Source organism: Glycine soja, chromosome 3 (assembly GCF_004193775.1).
Source record: "Glycine soja cultivar W05 chromosome 3, ASM419377v2, whole genome shotgun sequence".
Classification (NCBI taxonomy): domain Eukaryota; kingdom Viridiplantae; phylum Streptophyta; class Magnoliopsida; order Fabales; family Fabaceae; genus Glycine; species Glycine soja.
The window spans coordinates 41556653-41575670 of NC_041004.1; the positions used below are offsets into that span (position 1 = coordinate 41556653).

Consider the following 19018-nt stretch of genomic DNA (forward strand, 5'->3'; position numbering starts at 1 on the left):
CAGAGTTGTATAGGTTAAAAAAATTGTAAACATAAATCACTCCATGATTGAGTATAGACATTAGACCATTTTCACATTTAAAGAGTTTGAGATCCAATTTTTTTTTCAGGTACACATAGGAAATGGGAATTAAGATGGTGTCTGATTTTTATTTGAGCATGGTTCAGATGGGGATTTTAATCTTTTTGGGCATGAAGCGCATTAATATAAGGCCATGATTTTTCCACTCCTTTTTATCATCACCCTCAATTTTTAATTTTTTTTTCCTATTCTATCCTTCTCTCCATCCCCTCCCCTTCCTCCAACTCTCCTACACTCCTTCGTCTTCACCTTTTCATCCCTTTCAAACACCGTTTCACTTTCTTATCTTTCATTGTCTTTTTTATGAGTTTTCACACCTTCATTCCTTCTTCTTCGGTTCTCTTTGTTATTATTTTTTCACATGTTGATGATTTTTAAAAAATAGTTTCATTATATGTAAAGATACACAATGAAAACTTATTTCTATTGTTAAATTTTTTATTTAAATAAATAAATAAATATGGTGAGGAGTGAGAAGATCAAAGAGGGTGTGTGAATATCATAGACCTTATTATAATGTTCTGTAGAGAGCTAGGGCCATGTTCAGGCCAAGAGATTAATTAATGATTTACTGAATACTATTTATATATCTTAGGTTTTTTTATTATCGAAAAGGAAAATTAAAGTAGTTTTTATATTTGTTATAATTAAATTATTTTCATTAGATATCTTAGAAAAATTATTAAAATAACTAAAAGCAATTCATGAACACATCGCAAACTATTTTAGTAAATTTTCTCATTTACTCAAACACCAAGATAAATTTAAATAAATTTTCTCAAATAGACCCTTGCCACAAGTCTAGCTAGAAATCTAGAAGATATCAAACATATATATACATATTCTTTTTCTGAGGACACAACACTTCAATTGTGTTTCTGCGTTATCACTTAGCTTGTACACGTGGCAGATTAAAATAATGTTTCGGAAACAAGATGAATTTTGTGATAATAAAAAGACGTAGGAAAAATAAGTCTCAATGACATTGATGAATTAAGAATAAATAAAGAGGTAGCATATACATAAATAGAAAAACACGAATCAAAGTAGCATTATTTTTAAATAAACAAAACAGTCAAAGATCATATGCTAGCAAAGATTGATGATAAGTCACAACCTGATGTCTTTCTGCCATTGAATTGTAGGGCTTTCAAAGATCCAGTGCTAAGATATATATACTCGGACGTTTATAGTATAGAAATATAAATGACATATACATACTATTTTATTTTATGAAATAATTATATCCGATGGCATTAAAGTAAGACGTAATTTAAAATACGTGAACCAATCTGGACTCCTTGATATGCGTCGGAAGTGTCGAACAACATTAATCTTCAAAGTCAGTTCTCAATATTCGTTTGAATTACGAACCCACTAAGGGAATACAGGACCTTGGTTCTTGATAGACAACATACTTACATTTGAAGCAACGTTTATGGAGCAAAAGTCATAATTATACCCTACATTGTCACGTTAATATAATTACCACTAATCACTATATAATTATTTATAGGTTGACCATAATTTAAAATTTTGGTATATATACAAAATTGAGAAAGATTATATTTGCATATTATATTTGTTTGCAACAAAGAAAAATAACAAGAGAAAAAAGATGATTGATGTGATTAGAAATTATAAAAAATAGTATAACCAAATGTTTTCAAGAAATATTAAATAAATAATATAATTCTATAAATTTTGCAGTAAATATGCCCAATAATTACAAATGAGGTGAGACGAACATGCAAAGCAATGCTACACACTGCCACTATTATGTGCGCCTTTTTGACTATGCTATTATCATATGGGCTCCACTATATGTTAAACACTGCAATTGCAATATATCCCCAATCTCAGCCAGGTGGGGTCTCCCTGCTCCCTGGGGTCAACATATCCACAAACGACGTAAATATAATGGCCTATGATTTTATGCAATATATGGTGCCATAGTTCCACACTTCCACTTGTCTTTTAATTGGAATTGGAAGGTTTCGACCTGTTTTTTTTACTATATTTTTCGACAAAAAAGAGAGTTATCCCCGACTAAGATGTTTTTTTTATTATTATTATTACAGGTATCCTCTACCTATTTGAGTATGATAAAATCAACAATCTCATGATAAATTCTTCCTTCAAATATTCAATACACAATCAGTTCTAGTTAATATAAAATCAAGTTTGTATTTATTGTTTTCTACTTTTCATGTAAATGACGTGCAAGCCTCTCAACGCATAACTAAATAGGTTTTTGATGCAGCTAGATGTTTGAGACTTGAACTTGATATTACTTGCTAGTAAAACAGAAACAACATTACAACAACCATTGCAAGAAAATGTGGAGAAAGCAATGACCCAAAGTTGACACTAATGGCCAAAATCATCACTTTTTTCTCTTTTATTGTAGGTGAAGCCAAAGCCTCATGACTTACACTAATCAAGTTGACACTAAATGGCTAGCATTAGCTAAACATGGTCAACGCTTACTAGTGTCAACTTGGTTGTTGTGTAACCTAGCACAAACTTTTGAGAAATGTGACCTATACATACAAATAGAATGGACATGATTCAATAATTCAACAAAGCAACGCATCTATTTGTTACACTATATATCTTCTAAAGCTACTTTTACAACTCAATCTTGGTTAAAATTGACCTTAAGTTCTCATGTTAGCTCAAAACACCTTGACATGCTTTTCAAAGTAAGGGCATTTTTTAGGGTTCCCCCAAAAAATAGAGTACATCATTGACAAATTGTAGCAAAGATATCTCTATCCCATCCTTTCCCAATTGTTGAAAAAACATTTTTCCTCGATGCCCCCCTCATCAACTCGCTTGATTCGATCTTCCTCAACTATATATTAAGAAAAAAAATGTGTTTGTAAGATCACCTTGTCTTAACCCTTTTAAACCTTAAACTCCTCTATCAAACTTTCATTTTATCAAAACAGGTACTGTTGAAGATTCAATATAACTTTTGATCGAACCAATCCATTTGCTACAAAAGCTCATCTTGTTCATCATATAGTATGATAACTCACCTTGTCGAATCGTAGGCTTTTCAATTCTAAAGTTGACTTTGAAAATCAAACAAGGTTTCCTTTTAGATTTAGCCTCATTAACCACCTTATTAGTAATCACCACACTATATAACATATTTCTGAAGGTGGTACATTTAAAAAAAAGAAACAAATATAGGATAAAATACTTGTGAAGGATTAAAATCGAACCTTAATAAATATCTTTTTACAGAATACAATAAATATTTATATACTTAAAATTATAAATAATAATAGGATCTATAATATTTTTTGGTATAATATAAACCTAAAAGTTTAACAAAATACAATACAATATTTCACTTATATTAAAAATAATAAATATGAATAAGAATATAGTCTAATATCTTATAAAATCTTTTAAATTTTACGAAAATTCTTACTTTTAAATTTTTAAGATGATTTCATATTTTAATTTCATCGCAAGAGCCTCCAAATATTTAGATAGAAAACAATATTATTACATTTTTCAATATAAAATTAACAATAAAAGAGACCGAATTTGCTTATAATTTAAAAAATAAAAAATTAATTAACTACAAAATTTCAAAAACCAAAATTACACACAATTTAAATTAGATAAACCGAAAGTGCAATTATAACTCTACTTCCTCAATCATTAAAATGTATAAAAGGGCAAAAATACAATCATAAATATTTATATGTATTTTATGTGTGAGCTTTCACTCGGAAAACCACTAATTATACACAATATGAGTATTATGAATGGACTGAAAAGAAATACACAAACAAATCAATTTAAAACTATGTAAAAAAAAATAGTTTCAAATAAAAAAAATACAAAAATGCTCAAATTAATCCTAAGGTTTATATATTATCTTTAATAATATATTATTTCTCGCTGATTTAAGGATTGTAGCGGTCTTGCATTCTTTTTTACATACTACGACAAATAGAGTACATAATATATTAGTTCAAAAAAAATTTAAAGAAATGACAGGTTTTCATTATAGTAGTTTAAGATAACTTTTATTATAAAATAAAAAGAATTTGATTCTTGTAAAATGAAAATTTTATTTTAGAAAATATTTTTTAGAGTTGTATTGATTAATTAAAAACTAACCGTTAAAATTATGATTAAATACATATATGTACATTAAAATAAATTATACAAATATTTAAATTTTAATAAATGACTAAAAAAAATTTATTCATTATTTTATAAATGAATCCCTAGTTTCGATGATTATTTTTCGTCTGTGTGAATAAGGACGTACCCCGTGGAGCTCAAATTAAAAACTGCGAGGAAATTTCATTGAATTTACATCTGTTAAAATAAACATTAGATATTCATATTCACATGGCAACATTCCAGGCATTTATGATTCATTAAAAAGTATGTTTAAAGAAAGGATTAAATTTAAAATAAGTATCATTTGTTATTTGTCTTAAAAACTGCTGATTTGATTATATATGTATTTCAATTTTTTCTTATGTATTTGGTGTTCAAATTTGCATAAAATGGATTTTAACCAATAAAGTGATATAGCATTAATAAATCAGGGTGAGGGTGGGTTAGTTAATAGGTAAGACACACAAAAGTAAATCATGAATCATGTTCAGCTACAAATTTATTTTCATTTTTTTTTATCATTTTTGCTATATTAATTATTTTTGTTTTCTATATATGTGGCGTGGAATAAAAATTCATAAAATAAAATTAAATTCTTTAAAATTGTTAAATGAGTGTCTATTTCAATTGATTGAATAAGGTGCATAAATTATTACAAATTTTTTTATTTTTTCCTCAATTTCCATGGATAAAAAAATCGCAAGAGTTAAAATAAAAAATAAACTGTAATACCATGTTTGAGCTATATATAATGGAATTAAGTGTGCGAGTTATAATCTTAAACTGCATTTTTTAATCTCTTTTTCCCTTCTCTCCTGTACAATTCTTAATTTGTGAGCTTTCTACTTAATGGATCCTAAAGAAAAGTAAATCCCTCAGAGTGATTTACTTACATAATTAAGTACTGTATCCTTGACCAACTTCACTTGCCCCCTTGAAACAGTTCTTACCTAATGAAATCAGATATATATGTTGATTGATTAAAAGGTAATCATAGTTAATATTTACGACCAAGAAAATTGAAGATACTAAAGTAATCTTTCGTGTGTGTGTGTGTGTGTAAGCTTGATAATCAATAAGCAGGATTATGATTATGTATAGAAAAAGTACGTATTTAACTATATATACCTTCTTATCAACGGTCCAAATGATGCCTTCAGTGCAAGGAGGTACAGTGACTATAATATATATATTGCAATAATGTCTCTCGCTCAATTCTTTGTATGTCACTTTTGGTTCCTACATAAATATGTCACTCCATTCAACGATATAATTTAAGCTTTGAAGCTTATTCTTTGGCAATATATGTATTAAAACTTCTAATCTTACGCTAATTAAGCTTAGTAAATTTACTTTTAAAATATGATATTAATTAAGTTCCATAAGAAAAAGAAAATACTATATAGAACTATATAAACATCATTAATTATTGTTGCCTAAATATATATGTTTGTGCAATTGTGCAGGGTATGGTTACAATGAAAAAAGTGCAAATGGCCCCCGATATTGGGGTGATCTCAAAGAAGAATGGGCAGCTTGTAAAATAGGGAAAATTCAATCTCCTATTGATTTGTCCACTAATGGAGTGGAAGTGATCCCCAAGTTAGGGGGACTAAAGTACTGGAACTATAAGCCTCAACATGCAACCGTCTCCAACAGGGGTCATGATGTTGCAGTTAGTACAAACATCATCTAAAACGCTCAAATTTAACTCTTCTAATTCATTCACAATTGTTGTGGTTATTAAAAAATAAGTTATACACTAACACTGTAAATGTTTTGACGCTTCAGCTGCAAATTCTATGATAAATTTGTTTATTTTAATAATAACTATCTTAAAAGTTATACTAAATTCTAATTGTTTGATAGAATAAAATCTTTTATACAACATATATAATACTTACCTATTAAAGTCTTAAATATAATAATGGTTGCAGGTCATTTGGGGAGGGGATGCTGGTTCAATAGATATAAATGGAACACCTTTCTTCCTCCAACAAGCCCATTGGCACTGGCCTTCCGAACATACCATCAATGGCCGCAGGTTATTTCCCTTCATCACAACCACTTCATCATCTTCTTAATTTCTTTCTTAAATATAAACCATCACAATGTTTCATTTTAAAACCATTTTTTTAACTTGTATGAAAAAGTATTTGTTTATCCAAGGATATATAATTAAATAACCATGATTAATTTAGGTGGTACGTGTTTGATTCTCCTTAAATTTGTTTGTTTTCTAATAAAAAAAGATTTGATTTTCTAATTGTGTGTGTGTTTATAATCTTTATTTGAAGAGTTAATCCTGTTATATGGTCAATGTTGTTACTCGAATAAAGTTGACTTTCATAAAATATACATGTCGTCATCTACCATATATATAATTAACTGCCCTCACATGATATTGGATCGAACTGCAAACTAAAGTACGTAGTACTGCAGTTTAATTTTTCCATTGATCACAATTAATTAAGTTCTAAGTTTTGTTTTTAATATCATTAGGTATGACTTGGAGTTGCACATGGTTCATGTTAGCCCACAGCCTGATGGAACAAATAAGACTGCGGTTGTTGGTATTCTGTACAAGTACGGTTCCCCTGATCCGTTGCTCTCTAAGGTACGTGCAATAATATTTATGAGTATCAAAGAACAAAAGAAGAAAACCATGCATGCAGCTATGTTCATAAATTTATACATAAATTTCAGTTGGGAAAATACATAACGGAGATTCCTGAAGAGGATGAAGAAAAAAGCGTAGGGGTGATTGATCCCTCAAAAATCATGAAGGGCAGCAAGATGTACTACAGGTACATGGGATCACTCACTGACACACCACAACCAGACAACCCAATGATGACTATTCATGTCTTCCCCCAGGGAAGTATAATAAACTTCTAGCTGATAGATAAACGGGAGTTGATTCCTTTTGCTTGTAATTTTCTTTTTTCATTTTTGTTTTCCTTCCACTGCCAAGAAAACTATTGGATTTTATACTTTTGGAGATAATGGTTAGGGTTCAACTTTACTCTGAACCCATGTTGTAGAGCATTGAACACGCACTTAATTGGTAATCATGTGTGTACTGGTAAAGATGTAGAAGCAGGTGGTAATTATAAGAATCCGAATTGATGAGGAAAAATATTGAAAATATAAATATATTACAATCGGATAAAACTAAATATAAGCGACAAGTATTTTTCTCCAAATTTAAGCTCTTTAGTTTATAAACACTAGAGGGAATAAATCACTGCTGCCATATGCAGATGTGATACATAGACATATATATTGATTTAGATACACATCATGCAGCTTAAGAATCTGATCTCTTCAATATTTATGACCAAAAAGAAATAACCGATCATAGAAACGGATGCAAAAGAAAGTGTAGATTTAAAAGATGACGTAATTTCAGGAAACAAGCCACAAAACTATCTCAAAGTATCTGATGGAAATGGAATCATCGAATTTCTTTTCATGCATAGCCACTTGATAAATTTAATTTATCATCATTGCAAGGTGTTTGAGTCAACGGAAGGAAGGTGGATAATTTCTACCCCAGTTAGTGATGTTCCCACAAACGTTTTGCAAATAATACATAGATACGTGAATCACATTCACATCCGTTAAGCAATCTGACACCTTCAACATGTTTATGTGTACTTGTGTGTGAATAAACCTAGCAAAAAATTGTTCTTTAAATTAATATATGTAAAGTCGTTCTAATTGAAGTTATCTAATGGTCAATTACAGTTCTTCATCCATACTAACGCAAGACACGTTTACCGTTCAACAATTTGACACTTTCCACTGTTCATGAACTAATTTTACCTCCCACATTACTTAATGCTTTTTCAATAGTTTTGTACTCATTTAGTGCAATGAAAATTAGTCAAAGTCAAAATTTTTAATCTGTGATCTTGAAATCATTATGACCATGTTCAGACACAGGTGTATTAAAATATTTTCCTTAAGAAAGAACAAGCCAAAACCCTCCTCTTTATTTTTAATCTCTATCAATAGTTTCATAAAGTTGAACCAAAACGAAAATCAAACTAGGTCTACTCTCTTTTTTTCCAGTGTCTGATAACATAAAATAATCCATATTGCATCTAAAAATTAAAAACCAGCTAAGAAAATAGTTCAGTTGATTTCTATCCAGTGGCAATATAAAAGCATAGAAGTCAGAAGAAACTTAATTTGAGAAGCGGAAAGGAAAAAGATTAATTAATTAAAGAAGGAACGTTGGTGATCACATTCATATAAAGAAAAATTCAAAGGAAGTTTGACCTTAATTAATTACCACCTGACCAAATCCACAAGTACTTCCATCCTTGATCCTTGGCAATGTATAAAAACCCTAACATATGTAGGAACTAATAATCTCTTTGTGGGTCCTAGCATTCTACTGACAAAGGCAAAATCTCTCCAACATCTGAAACATGCAGCCTCAAAGCCATATTTCGATTGCAATTTTGCTAATATCCATCCTATTTTGTTCCGTATCAACTAGAGCTCTTGATGAACCTGGTATATATTACTGGTGTTGTAGTATGAGGTCTATCTTTAATCTACTCCATATTAATACCATAAAAGTTAACCTCCTTTATATTTCATATATAAATTGAAAACAATAAAATATTAATAAAACGAACATAAATGTATTTTATTTTTATTTATATAAAATAAAAATATATATAATTGTGATAACATAATTAATTTGATTGATGTATAATAAATCAATATAATATTGCATTTAACTACTAGACTACAAAACTTACACCAAGAAAAAAAATTATTTATCAAAAACTACATATAATTTTAAGAAATAAAACATAACATAACAAACAAACAAAAAAAATATGAAAGAAGAGGAATAGAAGATTTATTTCCTCTCTTTCTAGTTTGTATAATAATAACATGATTTACGAATTTTATATTAAAAACATAGGAAAAGCTTAAATGTATAAATAGTCAAATACAATTGACAAAAAGCTAGACAATGAATAGATAAATTAATAAAATATATTTTATCTAATTAAAGTTATGACTAATAACTAAGACAAAATTTCGGTACAAGCAAAATGAATATTAAAAATTTCATTCTCAAATCATATAAAGTCATTTTGAGCCTGTTAAATGTAAAAGTTGAATCATTAAAATATTATTATTATTATTATTATTATTATTATTATTATTATTATTATTATTATTATTATTATTATTATTTGTGAGATATTAATTAATTAGTGCCTAAAATTTTATTTTTTTATTTTATATAAAGCAAAAAAATATTATTCTATTATATTCCCCTTACTTTTCTTAATCTGTTAGTTAATTTTTTAATTTTTTATTATTTAACTATTTTTTACTAAAGTAACATTTAATATTTTAGTAAATAAAATATCTTATACTTTATTTTGTAATATAATCATTAAACCCAGTAGTTCTCATAGGAGATATTAAAAATACTTTGACATTCAATTTTTCGAGTAATGATCAAAGGAATCTTGCACAAGATATAATCTTACTTCAATTATTATGAATATTTTTTTATCAGAAAATATTTAACACAATTACATATTTAAAATTTTAATTCAAAATTAATAGTTAAATTTAAATAATTTTATATCAGTTGATTCATACATGAATATTTTCATCATTCAAAATATTCCTTCACAATTATAAGTTCTTTTTTATTTTGTAAAAATAATAATTAATAAATATGTTTTCTTTATCATTTAAGTAGTTCATATAATATATAAAAGAAGTAAACTCCAATAATTTTATTTTTATATATTTAAAAGTTTTAATGAGTAGAATTCAGAAAAATAAAATAAAAGTAAATTAAAGAGGACACATCGGCATATTTATTTTAAACTTGAATTCGGATAAAGTAAAATAATCAAATAATAAAATAGATGAGTGTAAATAAGCATATTAGAGTGTCAATTAATGGCCATATATATCCTAGATGTACATGTTAAAATATAGTAAACAAAACAGTCAAGAATAAAAATATGTGATAAAATTATAAGTCAAGTTATAGATATATTAAATATTGAATCGATCATTAAATATTAATGTAGAAGCGTAACATAGTGATATATAAAAAGTTGATAATTTTATATAGGTGTGGAATCAACTTGCCCCACTTTAGGTAGGTTGAGGTTTGTTGGTCCGCTTTGTTACGTTACTTCTATATATAAATCAACTATTTTTTAGAGAGAAAAAAAATACTTGTAAAAGATAAAGAATTGAAGGAGAAACTCGTCAATGAAATGGTGCTAGTTAAAGTAGTGGTGTGTGAGTAAAAGTGCTTTCTTAAAATAAGGTGTATTACGTGAAGAATATAATTGTTTCTCATTATTATTATTATTATATATTTACTGTTCTTTTACGTTTAGTACTTTACAATATTCTTGTGTCTCAGTAATTTGCTATTCTTTTTCGCTTAATACTCATACGATATATTCTTTAAATTGACTTTTAATATACTTTTTTTATTTATTTCTGACCTGATAATATTGTTATTGAGGTGTAATCCTATGTGATATGTTGATGTGACTTTTTGTGAGTTACATAAGCACTTAATCAATAAAGTTAATGAATAGCAATGATAAAATTAAAATGAAACAAATATAATATTATAAGTATATTTTATATATAAGGATAAAAATATTGACGAAGCCTTTAAGAATATTGACGAAGCCAATGACCATTGAAGAATAATTTACTTTCAGAAAGTTAAAAATTGAAGAAGTAAAATATTTGTTGTAACAAAGGCTACAACTTTAAAAACAAATGATGACAAACTTTTAAGACAGCTTGATGTCTTTTGCTTTGCTAAAATTTACATAACATGCGGGTCTTGGGTCTATCCACTAGAATCGAAAGATGAATATTTTTTATGTGTTTCAAAATTTAAGTTATTAATCTTATATATAGTGTTTGCAAAGTTTGATTCATTGATAAAGGTTAATAAAATTATTTCGTTACAAATTGACAATTATTTATAATTTTAAAGCAATAATAATAATAATATATTATAAAAGAAAACTATTTTAAAGAAAAATAAATAATACTAAAAAATTTATCTAGAAAAAATAAAAAATAAAATTATCTCTACAATAAATATTACAAAATAATAGAATATTTTATTGCTATTTAAATAATATTATTTACATACTTAAATTTCTAAAGCAAAATAATCACCTAATGTTATTTTTTAAAAAAATTATTACCTCATAAAAATATTAATTTGAAAAAGTCAGGGGGGCTGGCCCCCCTTGAGTTTGCTGTAGGTCCGCTCCTCACTAAGGGAGTCTAAAGAAGAAAATATGGAACTAAAAGCATTAACCCCAAAGGATAATTGTCTCAAGTAACATGACAGAAGAGACACACAAAACAAAAGATCAACTTACAAGAGCAACCAAAGAGGTATTCTTTCCACCAATCAATTCCCTCCCGGCAATCAACTCAAATATATGTCAAACGTTTATCTTATATCTTCTAAAATCTTTTAAATTTTCCCAAATTTATACTAAATTTTTTACTTTTTAATCTTAAAAATCATTCCATATATATCTCAATTACAACTTAAACACCTTTATATTTAGATTGAAAATAATATATTGAAAGTTTTAAGTAGAAAAAGAAAATTGACGGGATTAAATTTATTTATTTTTTAAAAAATCAATCAACTATTTTGTTTTTTGAAAAAATAAAATCACACAAAGTTTAAACTAGATAAAGTTAAAGTGAAATTATAATTTTTCTTTCTTAATCAATAAAATGTATATATATCATGAAAGAATCATATCTTCTAGATAAATTTTATGTGTTTCCACTCAAAACAACACTTATTATACATAATACGAATGAATTGAAAAAATTAACAAATTAATTAAAGAATCCAAATAAATTTAAAATAAAAATACAATAATATATTCAAACTAATCCAGAGGTTTATTCTTGATCTTTGGAACGTATAATTGTATCTCTCGTTGATTTATGAACTGTAGCGGTCTTGCATTCCATTTGGCATACTGTGATAAAGTACATAATAAAAATTAATTAATTAAAATGAAGTCTAACAAAAAAAATCAAGAAATAAAAGACTTTTATTTTTAAAAAAATGTTAACTTAAGTTATTTTTTTATCATAAAATTAAAGGAATTTATGATATTTTGAAAAATAAAATAAGTAATTATATTAATTAACTAAAAAATTAATTAACAGTTTGATGGATAGATAATGAAAGTATACGAATTTAAATCTTAAGTTATATTTTACGAATTCTTGATTTTTGTTAATCTGTGTTTTACTGAGTTTCTGATTTTTGTTAATCTATTTTTTCATAGCTTATTTCCTATATAATTCTTAATTTGTGAAGTTTCTATTTATTGGATCCTCCGTTCAAAGAAAAGTAAATCCTTCAGAGTCATCAGTGTACTTACATAATTAAGTACCGTATCCTTGAGCAACTTCACCTGCCCCCTTGAAACAGTTCTTACCTAATGAAATCAGGTATATGTTAAGGTAATCATATATATAGTAAATATTAATTGACGACCAAGAAAATTGAAGATACTAAAGGAGTCTTTCGTGTGTGTGTGAAAACTTAATAATTAATGAATAAGAAGGATAATAATTATGTATAAAAAAAAAGTATTTAAGTGTATATATACCTTCTTATCAACGGTCCAAATGATGTCTTCAGTGCAAGGAGGTGCAGTGAGTGATCCCATGTACCTGTAGTACATCTTGCTGCCCTTTATGATTTCTGAGGGATCAATCACCCCTACGCTTTTCTCTTCGTCCTCTTCAGGAATCTCCATTATGTATTTTCCCAACTGAAATTTATGTATAAATATTATACATGCAAGATTGATAAATAGCTAGCTGCATGCTTGGTTTTCTTCTTTTGTTCTTTAATTTTATTGTAAACATTATTGCACGTACGTACCTTAGAGAGCAATGGATCGGGGGAACCGTACTTGTACAGAATACCAACAACAGCGGTCTTGTTTGTTCCATCAGGTTGTGTGCTAACATGAACCATGTGCAACTCCAAGTCATATCTAATAATGATATTAAAAACGAAAATTAGAACTTGTGATCAATGATATTTAAATTTGAGAAGAAAGAAAAATAAAATAAGAAATGGTTGTGATGAAGGGAAATTAACCTCCGGCCGTTGATGGTATGTTCGGCAGGCCAGTGCCAATGGGCTTGTTGGAGGAAGAAAAGTGTTCCATTTATGTCTATTGAGCCAGCATCATCTTCCCACATGACCTGCAACCATTATAATTAATTAAGAGTTCAATAAGATTACAATGTCACAGATTATAATTTGGGTTTGATATAATTTTTAAAGTTAGATAAATTTATCATATATATTAAGTTGTTATTAGATGATGATGTTATATAAATCTTATTTTCTTAATATATACAGATGTGAAGATTTATCATATCATATATGACCAATCCATTAATCATAATAATTATCCATTATCAAGGTGATTTAATTCCATTGATTAAGTAAGAGTGCAAGATTGTTATAAATCTCATGATAATATTTTCTATTTAGGATATAAAAAAATTAACCACAACAACTATGGATGAATTAGAAGAGTTAAATGTGCGTTTTATAAGATGACGTTTATACTTACCGCAACATCATGACCCCTGTTGGAGACAATAGCATGTTGAGGCTTATAGTTCCAGTACTTTAGTCCCCCTAACTTGGGGATCACTTCCACTCCATTAGTGGACAAATCAATAGGAGATTGCATTTGCCCTATTTTACAGTCTGCCCATTCTTCTTTCAGATCGCCCCAGTGTTGGGGCCCATTTTCACTTTTTTCGTTGTAACCATACTCTGCATATTTGCACAAACATATATAATCATAACAACAATAATTAATGATGTCTATATGGTTTTAAATGTTGACAAAAAAAATATGGTTCTAAGGTATTTTTATTTTTTCTATCATTTTCTTATGAAACTTAATTATGAATAAAAATTCATCTGCAAGATTTTCTTATGGAACTTAATATCATCATTTAAAAGTAAATTCATATAGTAAGCTTAGCTCGAGATTAAAAGTTTCAATATCTTGTCAAAGAATAAGTTCAGAGCTTAAATTGAATCCTAATTGAATGAAGCTACATTTATGCATAAATCAAAACTGATACGAATAATTGAGCGAGATAGATTATTGCATATGCAAAATATACCAGGTTCATCAAGAGCTCTAGTTAATTTGGAACAAAACAGGATGCATATCAGTGAAATTGCGACCGAAATGTGGCTTTGACGCTGCATGTTTCAGATGGTGGAGAGATTTGGCTTTTGTGAGTAGAATGTCAGGTGCCACAGAGATTATTAGTTCGTGTGGATGTGTTTGTGGAGAGATTTAGTGCGTGTGCTAGGGTTTTTATACATTGCCAAGGATGGAAGTGATTGTGGATTTGGTCAGGTGGTAATTAATTAATGGGAAACTTTCCTTGAAGTTTTCTTTATATGAATGTCACAAACGTTCTTTCTTTAATATAATTAATCTTTCTCCTTTCTGCTTCTCAAACTTTCTTCTCACTCCTATGCCTTGTTAATGTTGCACATTTTGGAGATAGAAATCAACTGAATTATTCTCTTATCTGATTTTTTAAGATACAATATATATATATATATATATATATATATATATATATATATATATATATATATATATATATATGGATTATTTTATGTTGTGATCAGATGGGGGGAAAATAGTAGACCTAGTTCAATTTTCGTTTTTGGTTGGCCTAGTTCAGTGTTCAACTTTATGGGAAATATTGAAATAGAGAGGAAGTGTAAAAAAAAATTAAAACAGTAAAAAAAATCGGAGAGTTTTGGTCGTTCTTAATTAAGAAAAGAATTTTAATTAATACGCCTATTTGGACATGGTCATAATGATCTCAAGTGCAAAGATTAACAAGTTTGACTTTGATTAATTTTCATTGCACTAAATGAGTACCAAAATATTAAAAAAGCATTAGTAACGTAAAAGCGGGTAAAATTAAGTTCATGAACATATTGTTGTGGAAGGTGATCATATGTAAACATGTTGAAGGTATCAAATTGTTTAACGGGTAAATGTTTCTTAAACTAGTATGGATGAAGAGATGTAATTGGCCTTTGATAACTTTATTAGAACGAGACTGCATGCATATATTAATTAAATGAACAAAGTTTTGTTAATTAGGTGATTCACACGCACTTAAACTTGTTGAAGGTGTCAGATTGTTTAACAGGTAAATGGATAAATATTTCTTTATTGGTATGGATAAAGGGATGTAATTCACGTCTCTCTCTCTCTATATATATATATATTATTTGCAAACGTTTGTGCGAACATCATTAGTTGGGGTAGAAATTATCAACCCTTACTTCCGTAGACTCGACCACCTTAGTAATAATAAATTAATTAAGTTTATCTGCTAATGCATGCATGACGAGAAATTCCATGATTTCAATGTCATCATACACTTCGAGATAGTTTTGGCTTGTTTTTAAAATTGCATCACCTTTTAAATCTACCCTCTTCCTTTTTCGTTCTTTCTTATGATATGTTTTTTCCTTTTGATGATTAGAATGAACAAATCAAATTCTTAACCTACATGCACATGTGTGGCCGCCGATATGTGCATATCTAAATCAACATAGGGTATCTATATCATATCTGAATATGGCAGCAGTATTTATATATTCTTTTTCTTTTTTCTGGCGTATATAAACTCGAGAGCTTAGATTTGGAGAAGAGCACACTCATTATTGATTCGCTAAATATAATAAATTAATTGTAGGGTTAATTAAACTTTTCTTTTTTTCCTAAAAAAAAGTTTTTGTTCTCGTTAACTTTTTCATATTCTAATTTTTAATCTTTCAAAATTTAATTTATTTAACAATTTTTAACTCTTCATTAATTTTCTATTAATATTTTTAGTCCTTCAATTTTTTATCTATTTTTATTGTTCAACATTAGTTCAAAATATATAAAATAAGAGACTAAAAATAGATAAAATAAAAATTAATCTTGGACAATAAAAATAAATTAGGGACTAAAAATAAATAAAAAAAATTGAGGGACTAAAAATATTGATAAAAAATAACGAAAGACTAAACTTTATTGAAAAAATTTTAAAAGACTAAAAATTAGGATCTGAAAAAATTAATGAAATAAAAGTTAATTAACTTTTATGTAATAATAATTAAGTTAATAGCCACCAAGCTATGATACTACAAAATATATATTTTACATTGACAAATACCATCGGTTATATAAGAACCGATGCTAACAAATGCGCAAATATTGATTAATGGAAGTATCTATAAGTATCAAATAATATGTAAAGTAAGACATTAAAATGCAGATGCTCAATTATTAGCTATTTTCGCAGGTAGCTATATCAAGTGGTCTACAAGCAAAGTATTATGATATATATCGAGGAAGAAAATAATTTTATTTAGATCCTCCTATTTATCACGACATTTTCATCTTCACGATAAAAAATGATGCAGCATATAGATCATGGTATCGTAAATATTAATAAATCCCTCTTATTTTCTCTGCCTTTTACTTCAGTTAATTAAGTCCAAATAACTCTCTTGCCAACTTCAGCATTCCTTTCTCCTTCCATGCGCTAAGTGACAAACTATAATATTTGACACGTGTTGACCAAATTCCTTAAAGTAATAAGATCATTACTATTAGTATTTACTAGTTTTTTCATTCATATGTTGTCCATTTATTTCATCCCTCTTAAATGTAGAATGAGAAAATAAGCTATCAACTGAAAATGTATAACAAATTTATTCTAACAGTAAGACACTAATTACATTGCTCTATGCTACACAAGGAACTAGATGATCTGAAAATAATTTAACAGAAGCTATACATCAGTGCTTCTTTTTACTGATTGCATGATGAATGGATGCTAGATTTTCAATTCAATAACAACTGGAAGAAATCAAAAAGGAAAAGAAGAACCAAGCTGCATGTCACCGGCCGGTGTTTATACTCATTGCTTACCTTATATTTCCCTGGTTTAAATTATGTCGAGAGCATATAATAAACAATGGAATTGATCCAACATTAATACATTATCCATTTTCTGTATTTCAATAAGCAAAATTCCCTTATATCATAAAATATAGATAATGCAGAAATAAATAAAAAATGTAACATTATGTAGTACTCTCTGCTATCATCCACGGTCCCCTATTAAACACATAGAATAAATCATTCATATCCTGAAACTGAATCAAGAAGTAATCATTCTAGATCAATTATCTCCATCCCTCCATTAACATTTTGGTAAGTTTATTTTGCATAAACTTCAAGCCAAATTGTTTCGCAAGAAGCTTCACAATTATATATAGTTTACTTCCATGGTTCATATGCTTTCTTCCTCTCCCTCCAAAACCAGGTGTATATTGATTAGTTAGGTAACTAGTCAATTAAAATAAAATTCTTAATAAGTACTTATAATAATAAAAATTCAACTAAAAAGATATTGTAACATCCCAATTTTTCGTAAATAAATTTAAAAAGATTTTTAGTAATAAATAAATAAATAAATAAATATAGAGCAAATAATAGGCTGAGTACCCTAGGTATAAATAGTTATGTTAAGTCAGCTGCCTCCTTTTGGCCTCATTTTCGTTTTTCCCCTTCTCCTCTCAAAACCCTTTCTTTTTCCCGCAGCCCACCAAACCAGTCTCAGAAAAACGACGATCTCGAACCCGTTCACCGTTGGATCGTCGTGAAATTTGAGTATCATGTTCGCAACACAATTCCGAGCATTCTCACCGTTGGGAATTTCGATATCATGTCTGAACTGAGAGAAAAACCCTTCGCATTGTAGCCTTTTTCTTTCCCGCAGAAACCCAGAGCTGTCTTGGTAAAACTACGATCCCGGTTTCGTTAACCGTTGGATTATTGTGAAATTTGGATATGTTGTTCGAAATTCAATTCTGCACGCTTCCACCGTTGGGATTTGCGATATAATATTCGTGGAGGGAGAAAAAGAAATCGTATGAAGACAGTACAAGTGGAGGTTTCAATCTCTTCTCCGTCTCTCTGACGTTTGGGAATTCTATCGGAGCAGTCGGATGAATAATTGAAAGAATTTCCGGGAACCGCTAGAGGTGTTGCTATCGCTGGCTGAAGACACGTGAGCCCGCTTAGAGGTAAGGGATGAGTTATTCACAGTTGGGGATTAGTGAGAACATGTGTAGGGATCCTTAGAGGATTAAATTGAGATTTTATTTTGGGATGTTTGTTAAATTGAAATTTTTCCTTTATGATTATAAATAAAATATTGATGTCCTAATGAAAATTGCTTGATAAATTGTGCTCTTGATATTTGTATATTTTGACCTATGATTTTGATATAATTGTATAATATTAGTTAAGGGGTTTTAGTCCTAATGTTGTGATAGTGTTTTATATAAATTGTTATATTGAGGATATGAAATGATGATTCAAATTGTGAGTATGTGATGAATTGTAGAAGAACATGTTGCTTTGAGATTATAATATTGTTATTGAGATTGAGTATAAGTGTAAAGTTGAACATGTGTTAATTTGTGAGATACTTGTAAACATGTGATGGTGGATTGTGACACTATGAGAATGTGAAATTGTGAATGAGTTCTAGTTGTGGATAAGTGTGTAGTTAACACTTGATGTGAAATTACTTGTGTTGTAAGCTATGAATTGTACAATACCCGACT

General features: G+C 28.2%; 2 protein-coding genes and 1 long non-coding RNA gene across 3 annotated transcripts; 1 reads left to right on the plus strand and 2 right to left on the minus strand.

The window, feature by feature from the left end:
• Window positions 1-4942: 4942 nt before the first annotated feature.
• On the minus strand, window positions 4943-5414 carry LOC114407120. The gene is made up of 2 exons (XR_003665602.1): window positions 5365-5414; window positions 4943-5186 (listed from the first exon to the last, which is right to left on the minus strand). It is a non-coding gene; the product is annotated as an uncharacterized LOC114407120 (long non-coding RNA).
• Window positions 5415-5436: 22 nt separating this feature from the next.
• LOC114405286 (alpha carbonic anhydrase 7-like) lies at window positions 5437-7229 on the plus strand. Its single transcript, XM_028367885.1, has 5 exons — window positions 5437-5461; window positions 5703-5911; window positions 6174-6280; window positions 6739-6853; window positions 6943-7229. The coding sequence occupies exons 1-5, from the start codon at window positions 5437-5439 to the stop codon at window positions 7132-7134; spliced, it is 648 nt and encodes a 215-aa protein (XP_028223686.1). The 3' UTR covers window positions 7135-7229.
• Window positions 7230-12182: 4953 nt separating this feature from the next.
• Window positions 12183-14633, minus strand: LOC114407119 (alpha carbonic anhydrase 7-like). The gene is made up of 7 exons (XM_028370097.1): window positions 14476-14633; window positions 13908-14116; window positions 13424-13530; window positions 13202-13316; window positions 12924-13088; window positions 12693-12749; window positions 12183-12281 (listed from the first exon to the last, which is right to left on the minus strand). The coding sequence occupies exons 1-7, from the start codon at window positions 14561-14563 to the stop codon at window positions 12189-12191; spliced, it is 834 nt and encodes a 277-aa protein (XP_028225898.1). The 5' UTR covers window positions 14564-14633; the 3' UTR covers window positions 12183-12188.
• Window positions 14634-19018: the final 4385 nt, after the last annotated feature.